The sequence below is a fragment of the Fusarium fujikuroi genome, chromosome FFUJ_chr01, assembly GCF_900079805.1.
Source record: "Fusarium fujikuroi IMI 58289 draft genome, chromosome FFUJ_chr01".
Lineage (NCBI taxonomy): Eukaryota > Fungi > Ascomycota > Sordariomycetes > Hypocreales > Nectriaceae > Fusarium > Fusarium fujikuroi.
The window spans coordinates 163788-190131 of record NC_036622.1 but is presented as its reverse complement, the minus strand read 5'-3'; the positions used below and the strand labels follow the sequence as shown (position 1 = coordinate 190131).

At 48.9% G+C, this 26344-nt stretch overlaps 9 protein-coding genes; 3 read left to right on the top strand and 6 right to left on the bottom strand.

Annotated features, from left to right (window-relative positions):
• Window positions 1-336: 336 nt before the first annotated feature.
• FFUJ_02022 (non-ribosomal peptide synthetase) lies at window positions 337-8142 on the top strand (the record flags this gene model as incomplete). XM_023578894.1 has 3 exons in its annotated part: window positions 337-604; window positions 665-6820; window positions 6884-8142. The coding sequence occupies 3 exons, from the start codon at window positions 337-339 to the stop codon at window positions 8140-8142; spliced, it is 7683 nt and encodes a 2560-aa protein (XP_023423580.1).
• A 108-nt stretch (window positions 8143-8250) lies between these two features.
• Window positions 8251-9868, bottom strand: FFUJ_02023 (uncharacterized protein; the record flags this gene model as incomplete). XM_023578783.1 has 5 exons in its annotated part: window positions 8251-8354; window positions 8418-8891; window positions 8941-9016; window positions 9067-9558; window positions 9626-9868. The coding sequence occupies 5 exons, from the start codon at window positions 9866-9868 to the stop codon at window positions 8251-8253; spliced, it is 1389 nt and encodes a 462-aa protein (XP_023423579.1).
• Window positions 9869-10615: 747 nt separating this feature from the next.
• Window positions 10616-11681, top strand: FFUJ_02024 (uncharacterized protein; the record flags this gene model as incomplete). XM_023578672.1 has 2 exons in its annotated part: window positions 10616-11563; window positions 11628-11681. The coding sequence occupies 2 exons, from the start codon at window positions 10616-10618 to the stop codon at window positions 11679-11681; spliced, it is 1002 nt and encodes a 333-aa protein (XP_023423578.1).
• Window positions 11682-11765: 84 nt separating this feature from the next.
• FFUJ_02025 (related to xylan 1,4-beta-xylosidase) lies at window positions 11766-14114 on the bottom strand (the record flags this gene model as incomplete). XM_023578561.1 has 2 exons in its annotated part: window positions 11766-13854; window positions 13903-14114. The coding sequence occupies 2 exons, from the start codon at window positions 14112-14114 to the stop codon at window positions 11766-11768; spliced, it is 2301 nt and encodes a 766-aa protein (XP_023423577.1).
• A 3319-nt stretch (window positions 14115-17433) lies between these two features.
• FFUJ_02026 (uncharacterized protein) lies at window positions 17434-18258 on the bottom strand (the record flags this gene model as incomplete). The annotated part of the gene is made up of 1 exon (XM_023578450.1): window positions 17434-18258. One exon carries the CDS (start codon window positions 18256-18258, stop codon window positions 17434-17436), a length of 825 nt encoding a protein of 274 aa, XP_023423576.1.
• A 414-nt stretch (window positions 18259-18672) lies between these two features.
• Window positions 18673-21251, bottom strand: FFUJ_02027 (related to ARO80-positive transcription regulator of ARO9 and ARO10; the record flags this gene model as incomplete). XM_023578339.1 has 4 exons in its annotated part: window positions 18673-19382; window positions 19440-20332; window positions 20389-20908; window positions 20996-21251. 4 exons carry the CDS (start codon window positions 21249-21251, stop codon window positions 18673-18675), a joined length of 2379 nt encoding a protein of 792 aa, XP_023423575.1.
• A 462-nt stretch (window positions 21252-21713) lies between these two features.
• Window positions 21714-23390, bottom strand: FFUJ_02028 (related to nicotinamide mononucleotide permease; the record flags this gene model as incomplete). XM_023578228.1 has 5 exons in its annotated part: window positions 21714-21909; window positions 21981-22623; window positions 22683-22951; window positions 23009-23241; window positions 23292-23390. 5 exons carry the CDS (start codon window positions 23388-23390, stop codon window positions 21714-21716), a joined length of 1440 nt encoding a protein of 479 aa, XP_023423574.1.
• Window positions 23391-23901: 511 nt separating this feature from the next.
• FFUJ_02029 (related to carboxyphosphonoenolpyruvate phosphonomutase) lies at window positions 23902-25065 on the top strand (the record flags this gene model as incomplete). XM_023578117.1 has 3 exons in its annotated part: window positions 23902-24397; window positions 24454-24720; window positions 24782-25065. The coding sequence occupies 3 exons, from the start codon at window positions 23902-23904 to the stop codon at window positions 25063-25065; spliced, it is 1047 nt and encodes a 348-aa protein (XP_023423573.1).
• A 144-nt stretch (window positions 25066-25209) lies between these two features.
• Window positions 25210-26288, bottom strand: FFUJ_02030 (uncharacterized protein; the record flags this gene model as incomplete). XM_023578005.1 has 2 exons in its annotated part: window positions 25210-26205; window positions 26256-26288. 2 exons carry the CDS (start codon window positions 26286-26288, stop codon window positions 25210-25212), a joined length of 1029 nt encoding a protein of 342 aa, XP_023423572.1.
• Between the last annotated feature and the right edge of the window lie 56 nt (window positions 26289-26344).

Here is a 26344-nt window from a genome sequence, read left to right as displayed (position 1 = left end):
TCTACTCCTTGTATGGCAGGGAATCCAATCCTTCGGGACAACGTTCGGCATTGCCGCTCTGCTTACTTGCAGATACTTGCAGCAGAGAAGGCAATTGAGCCCGAGTCCTTGTGTCACCACCTCGGGATGAGAATAGAATTTTTCAAAGGTATGGATGAAACTGTTGAAGTAGAGAGTAACGAAATTTATTAAGTATAAATAAGGGAACAATCTTGTAAAACAACTATCAATTTCATTTACTATCACACGCATATTATCCTCATAGATCAAAAGCATTTAGATTAATATTCACACCATCTTTTGGTAGCCCTCTTAATACGCTAATCATCTTTCATCATGAAGCTCTATCACCACGTTGAGAAACATGAGGACTTCTTCCTTCCATACCAAGACGGTCTGACCCTCAAGCCCGTCGAAGCCCTTGTGAAGCATGAGAAAGACATGGGCTTCTCAGACGTTGAGACTATCCTTCCTGCGACTGAAGTCCAGAAGGATATCCTCAATGAGGATGTCCAATGGGCTGAAGCAGTTCTCTTCACTGGGAAGACCTCTGCTTTAAGCTCTGAGAAAGTCCTTGACGTATGGAGATCCCTGGCATATCACTGTAAGTATTACAATTTTCCAATCAAAATTAATATGAAAGTGGTTACTAACTTTCGGCTAGACATATGCCTTCGATCCTGCATTACCGATGGACCAACACCAAAAGTCGTGGTCCAGCGATGTATCGAGCCTGTTCAATGGCGCCGCCCTGAAAAAGGGTTTGAAAAGCGTCACCGAGGCTCAGCATTCCTGACGGTTGAAGCCAACAACCGTTCTGACGAGATCAATCTTGTCCTTCACTTCCATCGAGCCTTGATTGATACGACCTCGCTTCATACACTCAGACTCGACTGTCTTCTTCAAATTCACGGCATTCCTGGTATCGAAAGCACTGGCTTCACCGCATACACTCGATACCTCGCACAGCAACGCAAGGACATCGACTCATCCAAAACCTTTTGGTCCAAGACTCTTTCGAACATTGCTCCCCAGTCAATCTTTGGTCTTGAACCTGACGCTTTGGATGGTTTCAACCAGGATAGACACGGTGTCAGTGCAGTGATCCAGGGCGCAGAGCTAGCAACGTTAAACAGCCTTGAAAAGTCTCGCGAAGACTCAAAGTCATGGCGTCAGACTTTCCTTGAAGCAGTCTGGGCCCATGTCCTGAGCGCTCACTCCGACTCTGAAGAGGTTCTCTTCGGAACTGTTCGTCGAGATGCAAACTTTGTGGGCGCAGACACTTGCGTCGGATGTCTTGACCAAACCTATCCCGTCCGACTCCGCGTTCCCACTGGGGAAGACGCATCCTTCTCTGAACTTTCCAACTCCCTGGATGAATACCATACGGATGCCGGTCGTCACGCATTCATCGGCTACACTGGAATCGAAGAGCAGGCACCGAATGGCATGCTGATCGAAACAGCCGTTAGCTACAGCCAGACAACCAACACACCTTGTATCGCCCCGGGCTTGCGGAAGTTCCCTGTCGTGTTGTGCATCAACGACGCCAGTGTGTTACAACTCGCCATCAAGTGCACAACCAAGATCCCACTGGAGAAGGTCGAATTGGTGTTTAGGCACTTTGTTTCGGCGGTTTTCAGTGCCGCCAAGGGCTTGAGCGCAGTGGAAAAGTTCCCTCTATCCGACATCCAGCTCGTCTCGGAGGCGGAAAGGCGTCTCATACTATCACGATCTGTGAGCACCCGAAAGGTAAAAACTACGACTATCCCTGCTTTGTTTGAGAAGGCTGTGGCTAGATACCCTGAACGAGTCGCAGTTGACTTTCAGGGCGACACTAGCCTCACCTTCGTCCAACTCAACAGTTTTTCCAACCAACTCGCAAGGAGGTTGAGGCTTCAGAAAGGTGCTGTCTATCCTATTTTGGCTGACAGGTCTCTTGATCTGGTGGTGGCTATCCTGGCGGTTCTCAAGGCTGGGTCAGCGTATACTGTCCTTGACCCAGAGTTCTCAGTCAGTCGCCTCGAGCAAGTCGTCAAGGATTGCAAAGCAGCAGTGGTTCTATCTACTCGTAGATACATGGACATGCTCCCCAACACTGTCAATATCGAGCAAGATTACTCACGACTGCCTACTGATACCACAGAGTCACTCGAAAACTCTGATGGAATTGGTGTATACGTCAAGCCACAAGACCGCTGTTACATCATCTACACATCCGGTAGCACGGGGAAGCCCAAGGGTGCAGTACTCACTCATGAGGCCGCCACGAGTGGGATGCAACACCACTCTCTGAAGGGGCTGAGCCGCTGGCTTCTCTTCTACAACCCAAGTTTCAGCGCAGCTCAACGTACCATCTTGAGTACTCTCATCAACGGCGGAACTCTGGTGCTGGCACCCAAAGAAGCACTCACTAGGGATCTCGCAGGAGTCATTAATCGGCTTTCGGTCGATGCCCTCGGAATTACACCTTCTGCACTCTCTCTTTTGTCGCCCAAGGACGTTCCAAGTCTCAAGAGTGTTACTCTTGTGGGTGAACAGACTCCACAAGAGCTTGTGAACACTTGGTCTTCCGTCAAGGGCCTTACGCTGAGGAACACGTATGGCCTCAGCGAATGCACACAACTCAACTTTGGAAGACCGTTGATCGCAGTTGATGGTCAAGTCCCGAACCCTCGCATTCTGGACCCACCAATTGACACGACGAGCGTCTTCATCCTTCGCCACGGCACTCTTGAGCTCTCACCACTACTCGTATTCGGTGAACTTTGTCTCGCCGGTACACAGCTCTCACAAGGCTACATCAACGAGCCAGGACTCACCGAGAAAGCCTTCGTCGTCAACCCATTCGGTCCTGGAAAGCTATACCGGACTGGTGATAAGGCTCGATGGCTTCCTAATGGTCAGATCGAGATTGAAGGACGTGTTGATATGCAAGTCAAGATCAATGGGCAAAAGGTCGAACCTGCCGAAGTCGATCGTCTGTTGGTCTCGCTTGACGTGATCAAAGGAGCTGTGACGTTTTCTGTCAAGATGGAAGATCGTCAAGTCTTGGCCACTGGTGTTGTACTTGACGATGGATCTTCTTTCAGAGATGCCGTCAACGTAGCGAGGAACCATCTTCGCGCCAACCTGCCAGTTTTCATGACGCCTACTCTTTGGATCCCCATAGAATCAGTACCCAGGAATGGGAACGGGAAGCTCAACTATCACTTGCTGCGAACTAAGGCAAAAGAGCTCGGTTTCGCCGGCTTTGCCAAACTGATGGATTTGGGCAACGAAGAGGATATGGGGGAAAAGCTGACTGATGTTGAAGAAAAGATTGCATCGGTATGGGCAGAGTCTCTCAAGATTGACGGCTCTGTCATTCGACGATCTCATTCCTTTAATGATCTTGGCGGAACTTCCATTGAGGCCATCCGAGTTGTGTCCAAGCTACGTGAACGTGGTCTAGCAACTGAACTCGGCGACCTGCTGGCATATACCTCTCTCAGCGACATTGCTTCCCGATCACAGACTGTTTCAGTGGAGGATAGTCAAGACCCAACGCCCTTTTCACTTCTTCAGGATGAGAAGCTGCTTGTAGAGCTGCAGGCGCATGGCAATATTAGCGACGCCTATCCTGTCACACCCTTCCAAGAGTCCATGCTCGTATCAGTCAACTCGCCCTCAGATCCATACACCTATTCCAGGACTTGGGATGTAAGCCAACTGAATCTCGCACGCCTGAGGGACAGCTTTGAGCAGGTGTTCAGGTCCCGTGACATCCTGCGCACCGTGTTTGTTCCATACAAACAGTCTTTCGTGCAGACCGTGCGGTCCCACGTAGAGCTCCCATGGTTTCAGTCTCAGCAAACACTAGAGGCTTTCCAGCACAGCGGAAGTGATCATCACTGGGATATGGAAAAACCTCTCTGGAAAGCAACTCTTACCTCAGATCAAGCTCTGGTTGTGACAATGCACCATTCCCTGTTCGACTTTTGGTCTCACGGCTTCCTTTACGATGATGTCGCCGCAGTCTACACCGGCAATCAGGTTCCTCAACGCCCAAGCTGGAGTCGATTCATTCGACACTTGCAACAAGAACCTTCTGCGAACAGCACCTCATTCTGGTCTGAGTACCTCCAAGGTGCTGAGGTGCTCAAGCTGAACAGCAACCAGCTCTACAAGACTAGCAAACTCGAGTTCGATCTTGGATACAGTCTTACTGCACGAGCCAGAAGTGTTGGATTGACTCTAGGTGCAGTCATTTATAGCGCCTGGGCCATCGTCCTATCGCGCCAGATGGGATCCAATGACATCACTTTTGCAACCACTGTTTCAGGCAGAGAAGCTCCTGTAGTTGGTATCAATGATCTAGATGGACCTACAATGAGCACTGTTCCACAGAGGATCAAGCTCGACACTGAATCTACCCTCCGAGACATCGCTCAGAAGACAGTCGCCTCGTTTTCTCAGCTACTCAAGCATTCTCAAGTCGGTATCGCCGCAGCGCTGAAAGCAGGCGGTATTGGTGCACAAGACATCGACACTCTCGTCAATATCTTGATCGATGCTAACAAGACCGAGAGGCCCAGAAAGTCCCACGAGATCTTCAAGATGCGTGGTTCGCGGCCTCAATGGGAGTCTGGACACGGAATGACTGTTCTGGAGGTCCAAGAGTCATCAGGACAGAGCGACTCCACCATTCTCCGACTCTCAAGCAACGTAGATCCTCGACGCTTAGGATTCATCAAGGACTCGTTGGTCGAGTTGCTAGGGATTTTCTGCGAGCAACCTGATTCTATTCTTTCGTCTACCAACATCATGGGTGCTGCTGAATATGACCTCGTCTTCAACCAACTTTGTAATCGGGCGACACTTCGAGTCCCAGAGCCGGAATTTCTTTACAGTGCATTCAAGAGAATTTCACAAGAGACTCCAGATGCTATCGCGATTGACTTTAACAATGAGGACACTATCTCTTACGGAGTCCTCGACAAACTTGCGAATCGCTTTGCGCATATGCTCATTGACGTTGGCGTACAACCAGGGGATCTTGTGCCCATCATGCTTGACAAGTCAGTTGACATGATGGTCGTAATTCTGGGCACAATGATTGCTGGAGCAGCATACGTTCCTTTGAGTCCCGACAATCCCACAGACAGAAACTCCTACATCGTGTCTGACACGTCAGCAAAACTCATTGTGGTTCATCCCGCGTACGTAGAGTTTGGCGATCATGTCAAGAAGTCGCTTGGGGTTGAGACGCTAGTGATGAAGGGCTACCAGGATTTGAGCCCGACAGACTCGCGTGGTGAAGATGCAGATTCTTGTCCCGTTGTCAATCATACTCCAGACAATCTCGCCTATCTCATCTACACTTCCGGCAGCACAGGACTCCCCAAGGGTGTCAAAGTTCCGCACAGAACCGCTGCAGCTGCCGTCACGAGCATGATACAAGTCGAAGGCCGCACCCAAGGTGTGTGGAGGACTTTGCAGTTCGCTAACTACGTATTCGACGCATCGGTTCAAGATTTCTTCAACACGCTCAGTAGCGGCGGCACACTATGCATGGCCCCGACAGACGTTTTGCTTTCTGATATTGCAGGCTGTATCAACCGAATGGATGTTCGTCAGGCTATTATCACACCAACGGTTGCCAAGTTGCTCAAACCGGCAGATGTCCCACGATTTGAAACACTCATTGTTGGAGGCGAGCCGTTGACTTCAGACGTCATCAAGACTTGGGCCCCTCACTGCAAGATCTTGAACGTCTACGGACCAACCGAAACATCCATGGTGGTTACCACCAAGCGCATTGAGTCACTATCAAAAAACCACGTTGTCGGCAACATCGGTGCTCCGTTTGATACCGTCATGGCATTCATCCTTGATCCAAATGGCGAGACACTGCAGCCTTACGGTGCAGTTGGAGAACTGTGCATTGCTGGTGCTCAAGTCACAGATGGTTACGTAAACCGTCCTGAGCTGACGGCTGCTACATATGTTGATAGCGGTCAGCTTGGAGTTCGTATCTACAGAACTGGTGACTTGGCAAGATGGCTACCTGATGGCGAGATTGAGTGTCTTGGCCGCAAAGACAACCAGGTCAAAATCCACGGTCATCGCATCGAACTGGGAGAGGTTGAGAATGCCATTCGGAACTCGGGCCTTGTCAAGGACGCGATTGCTGTGGCTGCCAAGGTTCATGATAAGGTCCATCTGGTTGCTTTCTGTACCTTCAACGATGATACCACTGCTGGAATGAATGGCACTGGTATTCTCGAACCTTCCGCCATGAGAGATACACTTTCGAAGTTGCACGAGAAACTCGGATCGTTGGCGACTTATATGATTCCCAAGTTCGTCATCCCTATGGCCGATTTCCCGAAGCTGCCCTCCCGAAAGGTTGACCGCAAGGCATTGAAGAAGATGCTGGAGGACCTCGATCGGGATTTCCTAGCGCATTGTGTGCTTGAGTCTCCCAGCCAAGGTCACACAATCGTTCCTGCAGAGACTCTATCCGAGATTGCTTTGGAGTCTGTCTGGGCGGGTATCTTTGGACTACCGACGGATCAGATTGGGCGCGAAGCAAACTTCTTAGCCTTGGGAGGTGATTCGATCTCGGCCATCAGTCTCACTGGCCATCTTCGAAAACTGGGTTATCATCTCACAGTACTCGATATTCTTCAATCTCCAAAGCTCAAGGACATGGCTTCTGCCATGCGAAAGCTTGATACTGAAGCTGTGGGCAAGAGGATGGTCTTTAATGTTCCCGAGAATGTCAAGAAGGCTATTGAAAGCACTGGACTCACATGGCATGATCACGTTGAGTATGGTAAGTTGCTCTCTCCAACAAGTTGATACACAGATCACAGAATACTGACCTTCATCCCTACAGCATATCCTTGCCCACCTGGCCAAGTAGAGTTCTTGAAGCAAGGCGCCCGAGACTCTCAGATGTGGGTGCTCCAGACCGTTCGGCGCATGACCGGTGTCATCGAGCCTGATGCCTGGATCCAAGCCACCACGCAACTGACGGAAGCCAATGATATCTTGCGTACGACTTGGTTAGAGGCTTTCCCCGGGAACTGGGTCGGAGTTGTGCTTCGCGATGCGCAGCCCAGCGTCACAACTGTCGCCGTGGATTCAGAGGATGAGATGTCCAACTTTCTCGAGGACTTCTGGCGAACACGTTTCGAGTTCGGCCGCCCCTTTGTCAAGTACGCGATAATCACCCATGGAGACTCATCCTGGGACTTGGTCATCAAGATGGACCATGCGGTATACGACGGAACTCTTCTACGTGTCTTTGATCAGCACTTCGAGAACATTCTACAAGGCAAGCCTTTGCCTCCGCGCGTCGAGTTCCGTGATTTTGCCCAGCATGTCTTTGAACAAGACAAGTCTAAAGCGCTTGAATACTGGAAGGACAAATTCACACATGCTGGGTATTCATCTCAGGTTTTGAAGGGTCAAGATCTCGGTGGAGTGATGGAACCTCGTGTCACCGCCAGTTTCAAGATGAAGATGGATACACGCGGCATTGATCAAGTGGCAAGGAACTATGGCGTCACTCCAAGTATCATCTTCCAGGCTGCCTTCACGCTTTGGTTAGCTAGGGCGACACAGAGTGATCATGTTCGCTATGATTATCTCCTCAGCGGACGAAACGTGGCGCTTCCTGATCCTCAGTCCATTAACGGAACACTAGCCAACTTCTTGCCGATCTGGACAGGAACGAACTCCACCGAGAAGGTCTCTGATCTTCTTACGAGGTTACAAGAAGACTTTTGGGCTGTCACGGAGAATGGATTGGTTGGACTCGACGATATCTACCAGAAACTGGATGCTTCTCGCGCGACTCATGGGAACAAGGTCTTGTTTCTGTCTCAGCCATTCGACCCCGTTCCCTTGGACGATGCAACAACCCGCAATCGATGGCTCGTCATGGCTAAGTCAAAGGTGCGGATGTATCAGCCATATGCGCTTGTAGTGGAGGTATCGAAGTCTTTTGGTGATGCTTCGATACTGAAGGTCATGTACGATGAGAAGGTGTTTGATCATGGGATGGCTGAAGCATTTGCTTCTGAGATCACTGGGTTAGTATCGACTATGATGCAGGATGAAAAGAAGACTATAACTGTTGAAGAAGTGTAGATATATGGTTGTATATTTAGAGGCTTTAGATTATTATTTAATGGTTTAGATCATCCTCTTAGTGTCGACACGCTTTGAGTGAGTGTATCATGCATGGTAGCTGTCTATTTAACAGGCTCTGCCTTGCTTAGGAGCATACTGAGACATCAAAAGAACCCCAAGCAAGAGCAGGATACTGCATACTATGAGCCTGTTCTCACGGCTTTCATCTCCTAGATTACATCGTAAGCAGTCTGCCTATAAGAAGAAGCTTGGGATCGTGGTTTGCAACATACCTTCGCCAACAGTCGTCAGACAGAACACGGTGAAGAGATTGAGTGGAACCCTCATCAATCCATGAACTCGACCTCTTCGCTCCTCCTGAAACAGCCGGCTTTTGAGATAAGTCATACTCGGATAGTACAGTCCGACGCATATCTCGAAGATGCAGAACGCCCAAAAACGACTTAACTCATCTCGAAGGAGAATTGTCGCCAGAAGAGCCGAGGCCGAGATAGATGACACAAGCTGTATTGTCCGTGATGAAAGTTGTATCGAGTTTGCATCAAGCGAGGTATAAAGAAACATGAAAGAGCCTAGAGACATTGCGGCCATGAGACTCGAAAATATGGTACCGAAAGGAGGGTTTGCCCAGATCCTCTCATGGAAGCGCGCTGACATGATTGTCTGGGGCCAAGAGTAAAGGACAACGTAGACAGAGCCCTCGAAGAAGCACAAGGTTAGTGTGAGAATAGTAAGACTCGAGTCTTCTACTTATATTGTCAGTTGCGTTCGACGGCGGGAGGTTCACCTGCATACTTAGAAGAGAGACAGCGCTAGTTCTCCAGGAGCTTTCGCCTATCGAGGATCTGCTTGGTGTCCCACGATTCTCGGCCTGGATCTATGTTAGCAATTGATACAAAGAGAAAATGAGGCAGATTCTACCCAGGACCGAGTGATAACCATCAGTGCCAAGCTTAGACAGACGATACTGAGTAAGAATGGAGCGGTATGTGAGCCCAAGGCATTCACAGCCACTTGAGCTACAATGCCGCTTCCGGCAGAGACAATACCATTTGTCACAGTAATCATGCTATATATCGTGCTCAAGGCAGTCCCACGGTCCCCAAATGCTTGTCGTTTATACTCAGCCGTCATCCAACTCTCGAACACTGAGTAAAGCAAGGTGGTGCAAAATCCAGCCATGACTCTCCCGGCAAATAGTATTACTAGATTGCCCGTAAGCATAGTAAGGCAGGAGACTGAGTAAATCAAGCAGTAGCATTGGCACATGAACTTTTTGCCATGCTTATCTGCCAGTGAGTCCACGAATAGTGCACTGATTCCAGCAGAGACAAAGCCGGTGGCAAAGAGAGTCGCAATGGCAGGCTCTGATAGTTTATGGGTATTTTTCAGACAGCTGTATAAATAAGATGCCTGCGATCACCCATTGGAAGTTAGTTATCGCTCTGTTGGGTGCCGGCCGCCTGTCATTTAAACGCACCTGGAGCCATTCTGCAGCCATGGCCAGGCCATAAACCCACAGGAACTTATTGCGAAAATTGTAATATCTGTCACCAGTCGAGTCATGATCAATATCGTGTATCTCATCGTCGATCATATCAAGACGACCAGCCTCGGCCGCAGAGGCTCGAACCACCTTCAATGTCACATGTCTGTGATGCCTATAGGAAGCAAAAATGAGTGGTATGATGAGGATAATGAGCGTGATTGTGTAGTAATCCATAACTGGCTTACATGTCGGGATGTATCATGAAACAAAGAACCCAGAGTGAAAAGTCGTATATTGCAGTGAGACTTGGGAGAAAAGGCTAGGAAATTGGACGATGCCATCGTGGGAATACGAGACGGGGGCCGTGCTGAGGCGTTGACGTTTCACGCCGTGCCCCTGATGTCCAAGGCTAACGCTCATTGGTCTCTGTCGCAAAACACCGAAGTGGCTCCCGGGAATCCGGCAGAAGAGGTCAAAGGCTGTGGGTCAGGAGGATTGACGTTTATCTTAGCGCTGACGTAGGAATTCTATGCTGAGCAGAAAAGAAGACAGGTAATCAGTATCAAGACACATGTAAGGCAATATTGGTCTAATAGCCTGAAGATATCTATAACCAACAGGAAACAGCGTGTCCAGCTTATGTTGTTGACAGATAAATTGGCTAATTAACAGAAGACATCTTGAAGACCCACGGTGCCGTTTATCCCGTCTCGGCAAATTGATCCGAGCTTTACGTGTAGGACTAGCCCTATTAATCTGGAGTTCGCGTCTGCTCTGCAACGGATCGTGCCACTTCAGGTGAAACTCAAAACAGCAGCGAAAAGGGGATAATTGCCTCAATTCACTATGGGAACACTTATGGCCGATACCAGCTGTGTTGAGTACTTTTGATCTGAGTAAGATGCCTATATTTGTTTACTACCCTATCAGTCGCAGGTTTTTTGCTAAGCGTCAAGTCAGTTTCCCGGGACATTCGTTATCATGGCCGTGTCTCAAAAACTGGTCACAATTACCTTTATCTTCGCAACAATACTGCTCTGTACTGTACTATTCACGAGATCATCCCCTCACTTCTCGAGATCAATATCGTTACAGAATCATGCAGATGTCTTTAGTAACGATCCTCATTTAAACTCAAGACTTGCACACGCCGAAAAGCTATGGAAACGCTCCATTAAGGCTCGCGAGGAGATGGTCGAAGTAGTCGGCTACGACAAAACCTTTCCCGACGGATACATGAACCCCTTCAACGTCTGGGATTTTGCTCGCCCCAGCTTCTTCTGTCCCCACGATCTTGAACGCGTTGGGTCAATCAGCGATGGCGGCAAGATAATCTGCGGCATGTCGCGTTATGAGAAGGAATGTCCTGGCCCATCCTCAGACTCAAATAAGGCAAGGGAGTTGATCGTCTACTCATTCGGTGTGAGCGTCGACTCCTCCTTTGAGGCAGAGCTGCTCCAGCGCACAAATGCTCGGATATGGGGATATGATGGTACCGTTGATAAGTGGGCGCAGCAAGTTCCTGAGTGGATATGGTCGCGAGCCAAATTTCAAAAGGTTATGATCGGGAAGGTATCGGACGGCAAGGCTAGACCGCCTGTGTTTTCGATACAGGATCTGATGAAGGCGAATGGGCATTCTTATGTTGATCTCATCAAGATGGACATAGAAGGTGCAGAGTTTGATGTTCTGACGTCGCTGATCGACTTTGTTAAAGAGCAGAGGAAGAACGGCAATGTGACGTTGCCATTTGGTCAGTTGTTGGTCGAGATGCATCTCAAGCAAGCGCCAGAAGGCGTTACGGTTCCAAACGACCTTCGATCCTGGCTGGAGTGGTGGTATTCGCTAGAGGAGATGGGCTTAAGGCCAGTGAGCAATGAAGATAATTGGATAGGCGATAGGGTATATGGCATGCCCAGATTCATGGAGGTGCGTCTCGGGCCTATGCAACAGCGGATCATGTGATATCTTACTAACAACCACTTCATTATAGTACACGTTTATCAATGCAGTGGATAAGGAACGAAACTTGTTACTATGGACATGAAAGGCGGAACCTTGGATTTAAGCTATAGACAGAATATTTACAAGACCACACCGTTCTCTCAAATCCTCAATACCCTAGCTGAGATCAGGAAGACTTGGGATCCTGGGGCCAATTGTCCAAAGTAGCCTGCTTTCCAGTCAAGGTAACCTGGACCTTGGCTTGCGTAGGCTCGTCCAACAACAGAGTGTAAGTCCCAGGATAAACAACCAAATCACCATTCTCTCCCCTTCGCGCAATGTTATCCAGCGTCCACTCAAGTGAGATATCCTTGGTTGAAGACGGCGCGACGTCATGTAAACGACCATAAGCCGCAAGTGTCTTGAGCGGGTATGGCTTCGGTCCAACTTCACTCTTGATAAAGACGAGAGATACAAAGTCGGAGGCAATGCGACCAGTGTTCTTGACGCTGAGTTGGAGGGGAGGCAGAGCACAAGTATCAGAGTATTGAGCACTGCAGCCCTTGAGAAGTTTCTGGATGTCGAAGGTCAACTTGTTAGCCTTGAACTCGGCTTTGAAGGTGGTGTAGTGGAGGCCGAAACCGTAGGGCAGAACTGGAGTCGAATACCAGCGATAAGTCCTTCCAGGTAACGACTTGGTAGGTCGCAGATCCATATCAGTCATGCCAATCTGCTCAGTGTATTTACTGGGATATTGTGTGACAGGTAGTCGACCAGCTGGGCTCTTACGCCCGGTGAGTAAATCCATGACTGCAGTGCCGCCATCCTGACCAGGGTAGTTAACCCAAAGAATACTGTTGATCTTCTTGTTCTTCAGAAGAGCAGTGTCATCTACTTGATCGCCAAGCTGTATAACAACCAGTGGCTTCCCAAGACTAGAGAGCTTCTGGAGCAGAGTCAGTTGGCTCTCAGGCCAGTCGAGGTTCTCCCGGTCTCTGTCCTCGCCAGCAGCTGAGGCGTCAAGACCGCCAAAGTAGAGAATGTAATCAGACTTCTTCGCCGCTGCTACAGCATTGACAGTCCAGTTATCGTGAGACGAGCTGTTCTGCAGCGTCGGACCCCAAGCTACGTTGGTGTCAAGACCAAGCTTCCCAGCTGCGTAAAGCGGGCTGTGGAGGAAGGGAGCACGACCACTGTATCCGCCCTGCAGCTTAGATGTATCGTTTGCCCAGAATCCGATCATAGCAACACTGTCCTTCTTCTTGAGCTTCAGAGGCAGAGTACCGTCGTTCTTAAGAAGAACTGCACCCTCGACAGCAGATCTGAGTGCGAGGTCCTGAGCCTCCTTGGTGTTGACATCCGCAAAGCTGAGCGAGTTCCATTGTGCTTTGGAACCGTCAAAGAAGCCAGTATGAACAAGCCCTTCAAAAAGACGTTTCAACGAACGATCCATGAGCTTCTCGGTCAAGAGACCTTGCTTGTAGGAGTCGGAGACGTCGCTGGTAGTAGTATACTCACAACTAGAATCCATGCCGTTCTCAAAAGCCACCTGGGCACCTTCAGCGTTGGTCTTGACATACTTGTGATTTTGCCAGATATCCTGCATAGCTCCGCAATCACTAGTGATCCAGTTGTTATCGCGCGTCCAGTTCCAGTGCCCTCTGAGAATCGTCTCCTGGAGATAAGAGTTTGCGCACGCGGGGATACCGTTGACCGCGTTGTAGGCGCACATGATGGAGCCGACCTTTGCATCACGGGTGCACTCCTGGAATGGTCTGACGTAGTACTCAGCCAAATCCTGAGGAGTAATCTTGGCATCAAAGTCATGGCGCGTGAAACCTCCCCAGTCCTCAAAGTCGTTTCCCGCGTAATGCTTGCATGTCGCAACAATACGTCGCTGCTCCTTATCGCCTTCAAGACCTCTAACGATGTATCGAGCATAGCGGCTGACGTGAAGAGCATCTTCACCGGGGGTTTCGGAGCCGCGACCCCAGCGTGGATCTTTGAAGGGGTTGACATTAGGAGTCCAGAAGTCGACTCCGCGCCAGCCACCGTTGGTGAACGCACGGGCTTCGGTGCCGACGACATTGCCGATATCGTGGATCAGGTCATCGTCGAAAGCAGCGGCCATAAGAAGAGGCATGGGGAATGACGTGGCGGCATTGTAGGGAGGAGTATCGGCAAAGCGGCCACCTGGAGATCCGGCAAGACCATGGAGGGCTTCGTTCCACCAGTTGTATCTTGGAAGTCCGATTCTTGGTGCACCAGTCGCATTGCTACTCGAAGTCAGACACAGATCACACAATATCTCGGAAGAAGCCTACCTGACCAAATTTCCCACCTTCTCCTCGGGCGTCAGGGCAGCGACTAAAGCAGCGGCTCTTTTGGCAGGAGATAAAGAGGTGTCGCAAATTCCATTTTTGCTCAGAGGTTCCTTGGTACAGTCAGGAAGTGTGTAAGGCGTAGCAGCTTCAGCCAGCCCATTTAGAAGAGAAAGCGACAAAGCGCTAGCAGCGACCTGAAGATTGAGCAACATGGTGTTACTCGGCCTGAAGAAACAACCCTGTCCGACTGAAAACTCCTGTTCTCACAGTCCGCTTTTATAATTCTCTCTTGATCAGTTCATGACCTTGCCATTGTCCGGTTACTGCGGAGTAATGCATATGCTCATTTGCGGCTCACCATAGCCGAGCAAATAAAAACTCATTGACGCAGCGCTCTCAGGGCGGCATATGGCACGATCGGCAATTGTCTAACCGCAGTTGAAGCTATCGGATATTATCACTGAGTGCGGGGAGCCGCGGGGATGCGGGGAGAAAATGTGCAGTTTCAGGCAGAATACGGATTGATGTAACACAATAAATAGCCTAATAGCAAAACCTTTATTAAAAGCATAATACATTGAAGTATGAGGTCACGATCAGCAGGTGTTGAATGTATTGGCTATGTTCATCAGGGTTAAAAGCTTATGGAAATTACCAGAAGTTAAATATTGGTGCGCTTGGACGTCAGAAATGTAAAGGGTCACGGCTAATATACAGGAAACCGTTGGGCACTCGGCCCCATTTTAAGCTCAGAAGTCTCATATTGCCTCTTCTGTTTCCTCATACCGAGGCATATTCGCCTCAAAATCCGCTTTTATGTTCCCTCTACGGCCTGGAAACCACGTGAGTTTATGAATTCTTTGAGGTCGAAGCCTGTATAATCAAATCTGTTTTGGATGCGGAAATAAATGGATCTTTTTGTAATCTGGAAGTTCCCTAAATCTAAACGAATGCAGTCTCGTACGTTTCTTGTAAATTATCATCCTAGCTGCAGTTTTAAAAATACTGCCGCTATATCTTCCTCAACTTTCCTCGCTATCTATCTACACCTTGCCAAGTCGTAAAGTCTCTTGCAACACCCTTTGATCCGGCCTGTTGTTGGCACTCTCATTAACAATCACCTGCGCTACCCCAGCAACGCCATTACCTGCACCAGTGATGATAAAGGTCAAGCCCGTAGCTGTAATATCTGACCCAGCACTATCTTGGCTTGAGCCTTGACGGATATACTACTACCGCCATTTGCAGCCGCAGGCGGTCCGCGGATCAAAAATTCATCACCGCCGCTCGTGATGGTATGTGTGATTGGGTCGTTGGCCGCAGTATTTGTGGCATGGTTGGCCAGAGCGGATGCAGCTAGTAAGTTTGCTTCGACAGATCCAACAGAGAATTGACAGAATATGGAGTTGACTGTTGTCTTACTCCGGGCTATAAGTACGATGCTCGTAACAGAGAATGTAAGAGTCAAATGACCAGAGGAGCAGAATCGAGTAGGAGTTACTGCATAGGTGTAGGCAGGCTCCGGCTTTTGGGGCAGGCTTGATATGTAGCTATCCTTGTTGTTGTCTAGATACTGTTGTGAAAATTCTTTTATACTGGAACAATGTCGAGAATTTTACGATTAGCTGTGTGAAGTTGTAAGCATCGATTGTAGCGAGGCGAGCCTGGAGAAATTGCTGTAGCATAGTGGGTAGGACCACATCCCCACATCCTAAGCTCACGCCTAGCACGGGTTTCAGTCTTGTCTTTCGCAGGAAAACGGGCTATTTGTAGTTACTAAATATGGATGCTGTACGAAATCCGACTGATCCAAACTGAGAAGGCATTGGTCAAAATTAGTTAGTGACGAAACGTATCAGATGTCTACTTACAGTAGCAATAATAGAAAGCCAATCTTCTAATCTCATGAAAGCCAATACCATGCGAGTGATGGTTCTTAGGATGACATATAAAACAGATAGTGCCGTCAACAAGAACTCACAGATGACGAGAGCATGATTTCAGCCACAACAGCAACGTTTGCAACGAATCACATGATGTAGTAGTCACGTCTTGAAACATCAAGGTATTTTTGGTGGTTAGAGCACGCAGAGTCTGCGCCAAGTCGTATGTGTCCACGACATAATTCTTTACATTTATACAAAAGACGTCTTGGTGGCATCCGACAGAGTTCCTGCAGCCAGCATCTCATTTGGAAATGGGCTGGAGTAGAATTAAATGCCTCTGTGTTTTTGGGGACCTAAAAGTGTAGTGGTGTACTGATATTGCAGACCGGTATTCCTGTGGCTGAAACATTCGGCATAGACATTTCGCATGGGATGGTGTGAGAGAATTTGAATTCTAGAATCTTTTACGGACTGCAATAAAACCTTCTATCCTGTGTTAACTGTGTTAGGCAAGTAGGCGTCTGCTAGCTTAATCGATTTACGTTCTCTTCGTTTCTCAGACCAGGGATTCCCAGTCAAGCAGTTGAGCCTGAGCCCCGCATCTCGGGCCGACCGTATAGAGCTAGATACTAGGGTTTCCCTGTCAATTCATTAGTACCTTTAAGTTCTCTTATGGACGGCATCAGGAGGTGTTTCAAACAACAAAGTTCAGAGCACAGATACTTCCCTTTGGTCCTGCCTGCCTGCGGAAAAAAGCTTGGAATTCTTTATCTCTCGGTATGATGTTTTCCAAGGACCTTTTGATGAAGTGCTTAACTTCCTATCTACCACTTGTCCAGTGCTATTTCTTGCAAGATATCACCTATAGCCCGATTGGCTTGAGATGAGGGTACTGGGCTCGAAAACGTAGATTGTGAGAATGGTTGCATATAACCTGGGGGTACATAGCATGGAAAGTGAAGGGGAAAGGAAGGACGAAGAGAAGGTACAATAATTCCATTATTGGTGCTCACCCGGTTGAGAGCTCGTATTGGTCCTGCATTCGGACTATGCTGAACCTAAAATCGTGAATTGCCAACCAGAACCTTTCGTACATCCCCGCACAAACCAAAGGCCATTTATGATGCGTAGTAAATAATTCCGACTTCTTCTCCATCTCCTCTATATCATTTATGGGTGGTGACCTGATGTGACTGTACCGTATGCATCGCTGCCCACTCTATAGGTATAATGACATGTAAGACAAGCAAGTCGCCAAGATTGAACACAGTTAACAGAAATCCTAAGACGGCCTTCGGGCTTGTGGGGCGGTTATTGAGCAGCTGATATTTATGGACAGCAGGGTTCGTTTTGATCAGATGAAGTCTATGCAGCTTTAATCGTTTCGTATCTGAGCCCCTACGATATATCCTGGACGTATCAAGCTTGGCTGAGACAAGATCCTATCAGTGTATCAAGAGTTCGCAAAAGAAAATTCAACAATAGGATGCTGCACGGTATCAATCAGAATAAGAAGGCCATCGCGTAGCCTCCTAAGTACAGCCAAAGGTCAATATAGAAAAATGGCGTTTTTTTTTTGGTAAGCTACGGACTAATTTAATGGTTTTGAAGCTGTCGACTCCCTGACTGACCAGACATCGGCTGACTATGAGCCTGCCAACGCCGCAATTCTACTAATGTAATGTTGCGATATAATGCGGAGCAGTATAGCGATAGAAACATTTACAAAAATGTCACCCAACTGACCAATAGCTGCCGGACCGTGGAACTCAAATACACCAAGCGCCGCATTATCCTCAAAGGTGTTTCCTCCAGTAGCCTCGAAGGTGGCCATAGGCCAGCTCTGTCCTAAACCGGGGACAAGTTCCCAGCTTCCAAAGTCACTGTCGGAAAAAGCTTCAACTATCTGCCCCACCGTTGATTGTTTTTGTGTCTTCTTCCTTCTCCACTGCCATCCCTGGGAAGAACCATTGACCTCAACGTCAAATGGCCAGGTTGCGCCGTCATTAAACACACTAGTCTCCACGAAATTCGCCTGAAAGCCGTCAAAGGTAATGGTGCTCTTACTGCTAAACATGTGTCGGCTCTCTATAGTGCAAATAGGCAGATTCTCAGATGCATATGGGCCTTCCTTGATCTTGAGTCTGTTGCTAGAGAACATTTTTGCAGAGTAAGCTAGCGGGCCTTTGAGCTGAGGGCCCAGTTCGAGACAGCTTGCGCCGCTGCTCGTCACGACATTCCAAATGTGGAACTTGGCGGGGAGTCTGGTGAAGCCTACGCGAGTGTAGTAGTTTGGTGGTCCTTGAATGCCAGAAGACCCTGGTTGCGGCGGATAGATAGGCTGCTGATATCCGGGCGGAGGTGCGTGAGGAGGTGCCTCATAGTACGGAGGATCCATTGGTGATGGGTGGTATGTTTTGGCACCCGCTGGATGGCCAGGCGGTGGATAGTAGTTGGGATAGTTAGACATAACGGTTGAAGCTACTCCTTCACTGAGAAGGTTCAGGCGGGAGCTTTCTGAGAGGGGACGTTGGGCAACGTTTCTAACTCTTGACTGAAATCGATAGACTGGCATGTACATTACTGGCTTGGGGAGGGTATGTTATAGTCTAAATACTTTTCTCAGGTTCTCTTGGTTTTTCCTATTGATCGCGCGATGATCCCTCTTCAAGGTTTAAGTGGGGTCGAATCAAACTTGGAGCTTACCCTTTTAGGTGAAATCGTGCGCCGTGGGTCAGCTTGTGGAACCTTGATTCTTCCTGATGAATGATGCCTGAGTCTTTGGTTGACTAATCGACAAATGAATCAACCCTTCTGTTGACGCGAAAGGGTGGCATCGCCGGGCTAAGACTTCGAATTGTTTCGTATTAGGAGTGTTACAATATTAAGCATTCGGTAAACTCCACAAGAAATCCCAAGACCTATCTTCTGGCTCGGCTACGTCGGGGTCATCAGTGGCGAAGCCGAATGGAGCCATGCTTGGATCAAATGGCAGCGCAAGCCAGTCATCCACAGCCGGCATCGACAGATCTCCTAGAGAGTCATCTACTGGCGGTACGCTGGTGTCAAAAGTCCATTGGGAGGTTTGGTCTACTGCACGAATCCCCTGAGGAATCGTAGTTGGGACCAGACTTTGCCTGTACTTCTCCAGATGCATGTCCAACAACTCTCCATACCTAGAAGCTAGATGCATCTCGTCGAGATTGCTGTCTCTCAAAGCTCGGATGCTTCTCTCCAATATTCCAAGGGAGGTCTCCAGATCTGTTGTTCGGATCCCAAGACTCAGGGCTTTTAGAAGGAAAATGGAAACCATAATGATGCGGAGAAATACTCGAACGGGGCAATATCGGAGCTTACCAGCCTCGAATAGCCTACTGACTGACTCAAGAGCCTGGCATGATGAGTCTATAACTTCTTTGATAAAGGAGTAGTCTGTTGCAGTGATAGATGACTGAAGAACGTCGGTGTCGATGAAATTTGGCGGTCCTCGACCAAGAACTCGATCAACGGCGGCCTGAATTCCAAACGAATTTATGAAGGCCCGGACATAGTTGTATTCAATAGTCAAGTCTTCGTAAGCATGAGAACATAAATCTGAAGTGATCAACCGTTAGTGCAGAACGACTTAGGAAAGAAGAAGGCATGGCGTACTCTCGTGGCTGAGGTGGGTTGTCTTCCATCCTGCCAGCTGTTTCTGAAAGTGTTTGATGATGTTGACATATCTGGAGCTACTAAGAATGTCTCGAATTCCCTTGGCCGAGGGACATAGAACATCGATGATGGTGCGTGTAAGATTAGTCAGATCAAGCCATGCTGCCACTATAGCTGAATCGCCCTGCACGTCTCTTCTGGAAGACTCTGACATGAAGCGCGACACAGAAGTCGGCATCATGGAGGGACATCCTAGTCGACTCGACTGCTGCTCCAGGAATATATAAAGCAGATCTCGTAATCTTGTCTGCTCGGCTTTGAATCCTGGTGGTTTTGTAGATGTGTCTCCTCTTTCGCCATCATCGCAGAGACCAAGTTCAAGAGCCAAAGACTGCACACAGCCTAGCAGCATCCAAGACATACGATCCGAGGTTTTGGCGGGTAGTATAACATCTCTGAGCCACTGGGCTTCGTTGTCGTCGGTAGTGTCTGCTTGATTATCGAACTGATCATCCCGAGGATCGAAGTCGGTGAGCAAAGTAGACGAGTCCCACCCATCCGAAGCCGGCGGTAGATGTATCGCTTGTGGGTGCCACTCTATAATGAGGAGAAGAGCCTCGATGGACCCTCGGGTTCTTGTCTTGGCTTTGGATCTCTTCTCTTGGCCAAAGATGATTCTCATGACGAGATGCTGACAGTGCTCCCATAATCGATGGTGGACAATGGTGCTCCTGGCTAGACCGCCGTGACCACTCAAGACGTGGTACCGGGATGATATCATCAGGATGACACAGCAGAGGAGAGGCTCCTGTGTGATGAGCTTGTAGTGTTTTTCGTGGCTTAGGTCAAAGCCTCTCGATACAGGAGATAGTGGTGCTAGATTTTGTCGAAACCTACCAATGAGACCTTTAATTATCATCTTGCATTTGTTTTGAACGATGGTACTTACAGGTCAACGTAGTTAACTGCTTCTTCGGCGGTAAACCAGCCCATTCTGACAAATCGGAAAGCCCGCCATACCGTCAAAGGACTGAGAGAAATTGGGGAAGTGAGATTGGGCCCAGATGCTATGACAGAGGCAGTTGTTCGAGGGCTAGAAGTCCCCGCGGTAGGATGCTGCGTATGCCGTGTCATGGGCCCTTGATTGCTCGGTGAGGCACCATCCTTGTTCGCGTGTTCGATCGCAGGCTGGTACAAAAGCCGCAGTGCGTCGTTACCATTTGAAACAAGTGTAGTAGTGATTTCACCTGCAGGTCCGGTGGAGCTGATAGACGGTGAAGCTTCGTTCATGACAGCTTGTTGCTGGTGATCGGGCAGTCCGCTGCGGACTGATATAGACATGCCTGGGAATGTCAAATCATTACTGTCGTCGAGCATCTGTGATGGCTCTTCTGTAAACGTGTCTTGGCTCATATTGGCTTGAGCCGACGAGGTGCTCGCCATGGTAATACCATGCTCTGAATCCGCAGCTGGTTACAGACAATACCACGTTAGGGAAATGGGTTGCAAAGGGTAAGGGACGGACATAAGATCTGAGGCTAGAGATAGATACGTACCTTGTTCGGATGATCCTCTTCTATCGACAGTTTTGTTCCGTTTCCGGTGAGAGCGCTCATCACTGAATACGCATTCTTTGACCTCTCGTTGACATCTCAAGCATGACGCGCCAGGTTTATCCACGATACAGCGGATCTTCTTCTTCCGACACAACTCGCAAGCGTGGTAGCCCCGGCGGAAGTCACGCACGCGCCGTCTGCGAGAGGGACCATCATTATCGGGCAAAGTGGGCTGAGTTTGGGCGTCAGCATCCATGGGTGCTTTTCTGGGTGAAGGGAGTTGCCTGAGGATTGATTATCCTAGAATCCTGAGAATCGGAAAGTGGCGGATGATGACGGATATAAGTACGTCTCCGCCGGATGTCGCTAATACTTAGGTGATAGACTAATTCTGTGGGCTAGCTTGGCGTCGTGCGGGGGAAACACGGGCTACGTCCCGGATAGCTTTGGGGGCGACTTTCGTAGCCTGACACGGGAAATTGTTTCCGAATGGGAACAGCACAGATAATAAAGACTAACGACGTGATGATTCTCTGAACACTAGGCATGCAAATGATATCAGTGACCAAAGACCGAGCATATGATTGCAATGTTGCAAAGATCGAATCTTGTGTGCTATAGAACAGAATAACTAGCTGACTATGGAATGGATACACTCAAGTAGGTCAACTTGTCGGAAGAATTATCCACCGTTTCAAAATCAGAACAAACCACTATATTATGTGAGGTAGCGAAAGTTCTTGTTCTTGTCACCAAGCTCCGTAACATCAACAGCCATATCGGAATCGACGGGGCCATATTCCCGGTCCCTTCTCTTGTTCTCACGTTCCAAAGCAAAGTGTAGGCCCAATGCAAGGACAGAGATCAGTCCGGTCAATCCACAGCCAATTGCAGTGCCACGAAGGTAGAGAGGTCTGGTCAAGCATTGTCTTAGTGTACGCACGCCCAAGTATGAGGTTTCGAAATGAGCAACAGGGAGACTTACCCGTCAGAACTGGGAAATACAACACTGCTGATAAAAGAAGAGCATTGACCAAAGGTAGCCAGAATGGCCAGTCCAGCACCCTTCTTCGAGTCTCCTCCCTGGTTGTTAAGCAGCCAGGTGATGTTGATGGCGAGCGCAGGAAAGACTCCACACGACGCCAGAAAGATGGCGGCATAACGGGTTGCCTTCTTAGACTCATCCTGAACGACGACCAACATGAGGTAGCCGATGAAGCCAATGAACGCGCTTCCACCGACAACATATCCTCTCTTTCCATACCTATCGCTCACCAAAGCTCCCAGCACGCAGCAAAGGAAAGCCAGAAAGTATGGCGGTGCAGTAAGGCCCTGTGCTGTGACGGATGAGTAACCCATATCGCGGACAATAGTCGGGAGAAAGTTTGAAAGGCCAGCGAAGGAGTAGTTGCAGCAAAAATGGATGACAGTATGGACGTAGTTCTGGTAGTCTGTCAGGCCAGCAAATATCTGGTTCCAGCGAACTCCAGTCTTCTTGGTGCGATCGCGGACCTGAAGCCGCTCGACAGCGTAGGTGGCATCTTTCTCGGATAGGTATTTGGCTTTGTCTGGGGAATCTGCCAAGAAGAACCAAGCGACGAGGGAGAATGCTACAGTGGGGGCACCCTCTACAACAGACTAGTCAGAAAGCTGTAACACAGAGGGTTATGATCATGTTGCCACTTACCGATGATGAAGAGATATCTCCAAGGCTCCAGTGAGCCACTGATATGCGTGATCCCGTAAGCCAATGCAGAAGCGAAGCAGTTTGCTAACGGCGACATTCCAAGTAGTAGAGAAACACGAAAACCGAGCTCGTCACGACGGTAGAACAACGACAGGAAATACGGTGCACCAGCTCCAAAAGCAGCCTCGAATACACCAAGCAGCGCCCGGCAAGCAATGAGTCCACCAAGGTTATGCACAGCACCAGCGCACATGGCTGCCGTTCCCCAACTACAAGAAACACACCATTAGTGCCTACCGTGGTCACTGATATAGAGACTTGCTTACCAAACGCAAAGCCCCGCGACGTATTTGCTCGCAGGGAGTATCTTCCAGAAAAGGCTGGTCCACTCGAAGCAAACGTAGCAGATGTAGAACGCGTTAAGGACCCAAGCCCATTCAGAGTCGCTGAGGCCGAGGTCATCTTTTGCGCCAGCGGTTTTGGCGTTGCCGATATTTCCTCGGTCGAGATAGGATAGGATGTATAGGCAGCAGACGATGGGGAGAAGCCGGCGGTCAAACTAGATGCCGGTTAGTACATGTCTTATGTATAACATGATTAATAGCTTACTGTATTCTTGATACGCCTGTTGGCCTCCTCGGGAACGTCAACGCGTTGCTGTTCCTGGTGTTCTGCTGCATGTTCAAGTTCCTCTGTGCCCAGGGACATTTTGTGTTCAAACTCTGGGTGATTCATCACGACGGTGTACCGAAAGGTGAATTGAAGATGGAGATGAAGCTTGATGAATTGTTAGTTCGAGATGGATTCTTCTTGGGGATTTCAGTGAGTTTTAGTAGTCGAGAGATGGGCTATCACTTTTGAAGCGCTTTGACCCTATCATCGACCAGATCCCGTCAGTCTCCGGGATTCAAGGTCTGTAGCTTGCAGAAAGGGGGGCATCTGATCTCGGAACCAGATCCAAGATGCGGGGTCCCCGCATACCCCAGGTTTTCTGAGAACTATCCGGGGGAGTATCGTTAGATCCGGAGCATGCTCTGCTACGGATAGCGGAGTATCCGTCACTTTCCGAGTATATCCGGATCCCAACCAGCGCCGAACCTTTGCCTATCTAGACTTCACGTATATAAGATGTTCAGCAAATGTCCCCATTTCAGATGATTATCATCAATCATCTCAACATTCAAACAACACATATTAGCATCAACTACTCCCATTCACAATGTCCAAGTCCATCGTCAACAGCACCCCCTACCCCTTCCAGTTCAACCCCCCAACCCTGCAAAAGCCTGGCAAGCCCGGACAGATCGCCAATGTAACTGGCACTCTGAAAAACGTCCGCGGCAAGATCCCATCTGTCCACGCGTCAGCCCTTCGCACTATGATGCTCGAAGCCCACAATGACCCTACTAAGATCCTCGCCCATTGCTGCAGCTATGACGGTCTTTCATCACGACTCTGTGAGGAAGCTGGTTTTCCAATGATCTTCCTCGCTGGTTATGCTGTATCTAGCGCTTACGGTCTTCCTGACACTGGTTATATCGCCATGGCTGAGGTGTGCGATAAGATTCAGGAAACTGTGAGGCAGGTCTCTGTGCCTGTCATGGCCGATGGAGATGCAGGCTACGGCAGCCCACTGAATGTCAAAAGAACCGTGGAGAGCTATGCCCACGCTGGCGCGGCTGGAATCATGATTGAGGATCAAACATGGCCAAAGCGTAAGTCTTTCGATAACCCTTCCTGCAATGGAATCATGTAAAGCTAACTGCCTCAGGCTGTGGTCATACCAAGGGCAAGTCTGTTGTCTCTCGTGGTGAAGCATATGCCCGTATCCAGGCTGCTTGCGACGCTCGCGATCAGGGCAAGGATATTTTTATCCTAGCTAGAACCGACGCACTGATCCATGGTTGGGAGGAGGCCTTGAGTCGTGCAAAGGAGTTCAAAAGGATTGGCGTCGATGCCGTTTTTGTCGAGGCCCTTCCCGATCGTGAGTCTATGCGTCGATGTGTAGAGGAGATTGGCATCCCAACATTTGCAAACAGTAAGATATATTCCTCGGCTACGATGATCCTCAAATAGTATTTGTTAACTTTTTGTCTTAGTCATCGAAGGAGGAAAGACTGAGAATCTGTCTGCCAAGGACCTTGCAGAACTGGGATTCTGTGCAGTGGCATATCCCTGGACGCTTGTCGCTGCGAAGCTCAAGAGTATCCGCGAGACTCTGGAAGAACTGAAGAAGAGTATGACCATTGGAAAACCCCCTATGATCCTTTCATACAGCGAAGTTTGTGAGGGCGTTGGATTCAATAAGTATTGGGATTTGGAGGAGAGGTATAAGTTCAAGGATGAGGGCCTTGTGACTAATTCCACAAACGGTCATTCTTAGTCATATCTAGTACAAAAGGCCAGAGATCTACTACCTACCAATTGAACGAATAACGTCTGTCTGGCCTCAAAAGTATACTGACGTTCAGCTATGGAGCACTGCTCAAAGGTAGTCGCCCAACTTAACAAGAATATGATGTTGAGATCAAGAGTGGTCACAGCAAAGTGCCTCCTTTCTTTTGAACATGTTAGCTTCTCCTCTGCATCTTATAAAAGGAGCGAATAGCTCATCAACAGTCTTTACGTCCCATCGAGGACCATCCCCAAAACAGACACAGCTATCATACAGCCTACACTTGACATCTTCTAGTCGATGGTGCAAGATTGTGTTCTCTCGTCCAAGTGCAGCATTTCTCATATCCTCTAACTCATCGTGGCTCACTGTCTTCCTTAGCCGTTTCTCAATCCCAATACACGATAGCCACTGATCTGGATCCTTGCCTGTGGAGCGATACTCTGTTTCGATTAGATTGCACAGCACAAGTCCCAGATCCTTTTCAGCGGCGACGGCATGTGCTTGGCTGATGGAGCCCGTTTGTTTATACTCAACTCTTGCTTTTGCCATGGTTTCGATGAACGACGGCTTGATATCCTGCGTAGCTTTTGAATGTTTCAGGCCTTTTTGGATGACTGTTTTGGCGTTGTGTTGCGTGCATACTGTCTGGTAATGCTCCATGACCGACCAGAATAGAAGGCCTGCGAATGTCTCAGCACCGGCCCCGAGGTATGGTAAGATGTCTTGAGGCGGTAACGAGACGCGAAGGTAATGCAATGGGTCTAGCCACATGCTACACTCCAGACGATACTGGGTTGGTTGCGAGGGGATCATTGGCAGGGAAATGTTGCTGAACAAGCCCTGGAAGCTATTTACGTCTGTAGTGGTAATATCGCTATTTGAAACCCCAGTGCTAGAACAGGCTCTCTCCATCTGGGAGACTCTTGGTGGAGCTTCGATATCAGCAGCAACTGCAAGCTCACGAAAAATGTCAAGCATTTCTGGTCGCTCATCTCCTTGAGCTGCATCAAGTAGTCTTTGAATGCCCTGCTTCAAACGCGCATTTTGATCTGCCAGCGCATTGTTTGACTGGGCCTGTCGCTTGCGAAAAGCTGCCTGTGAGCGTCTGCCTCGCTCACGACGACGCTGGAAGCCCATGTTAGCGCCTGGATGGAGTCGCTTCGTGGAAAACGCACCGTCAACTCATCTTGAGGCTCTGTAGCACCCATATTATCGTTTACAGGTTACCTTTTGGTCTATTATTAGCTCGGGGATATAATGTTCT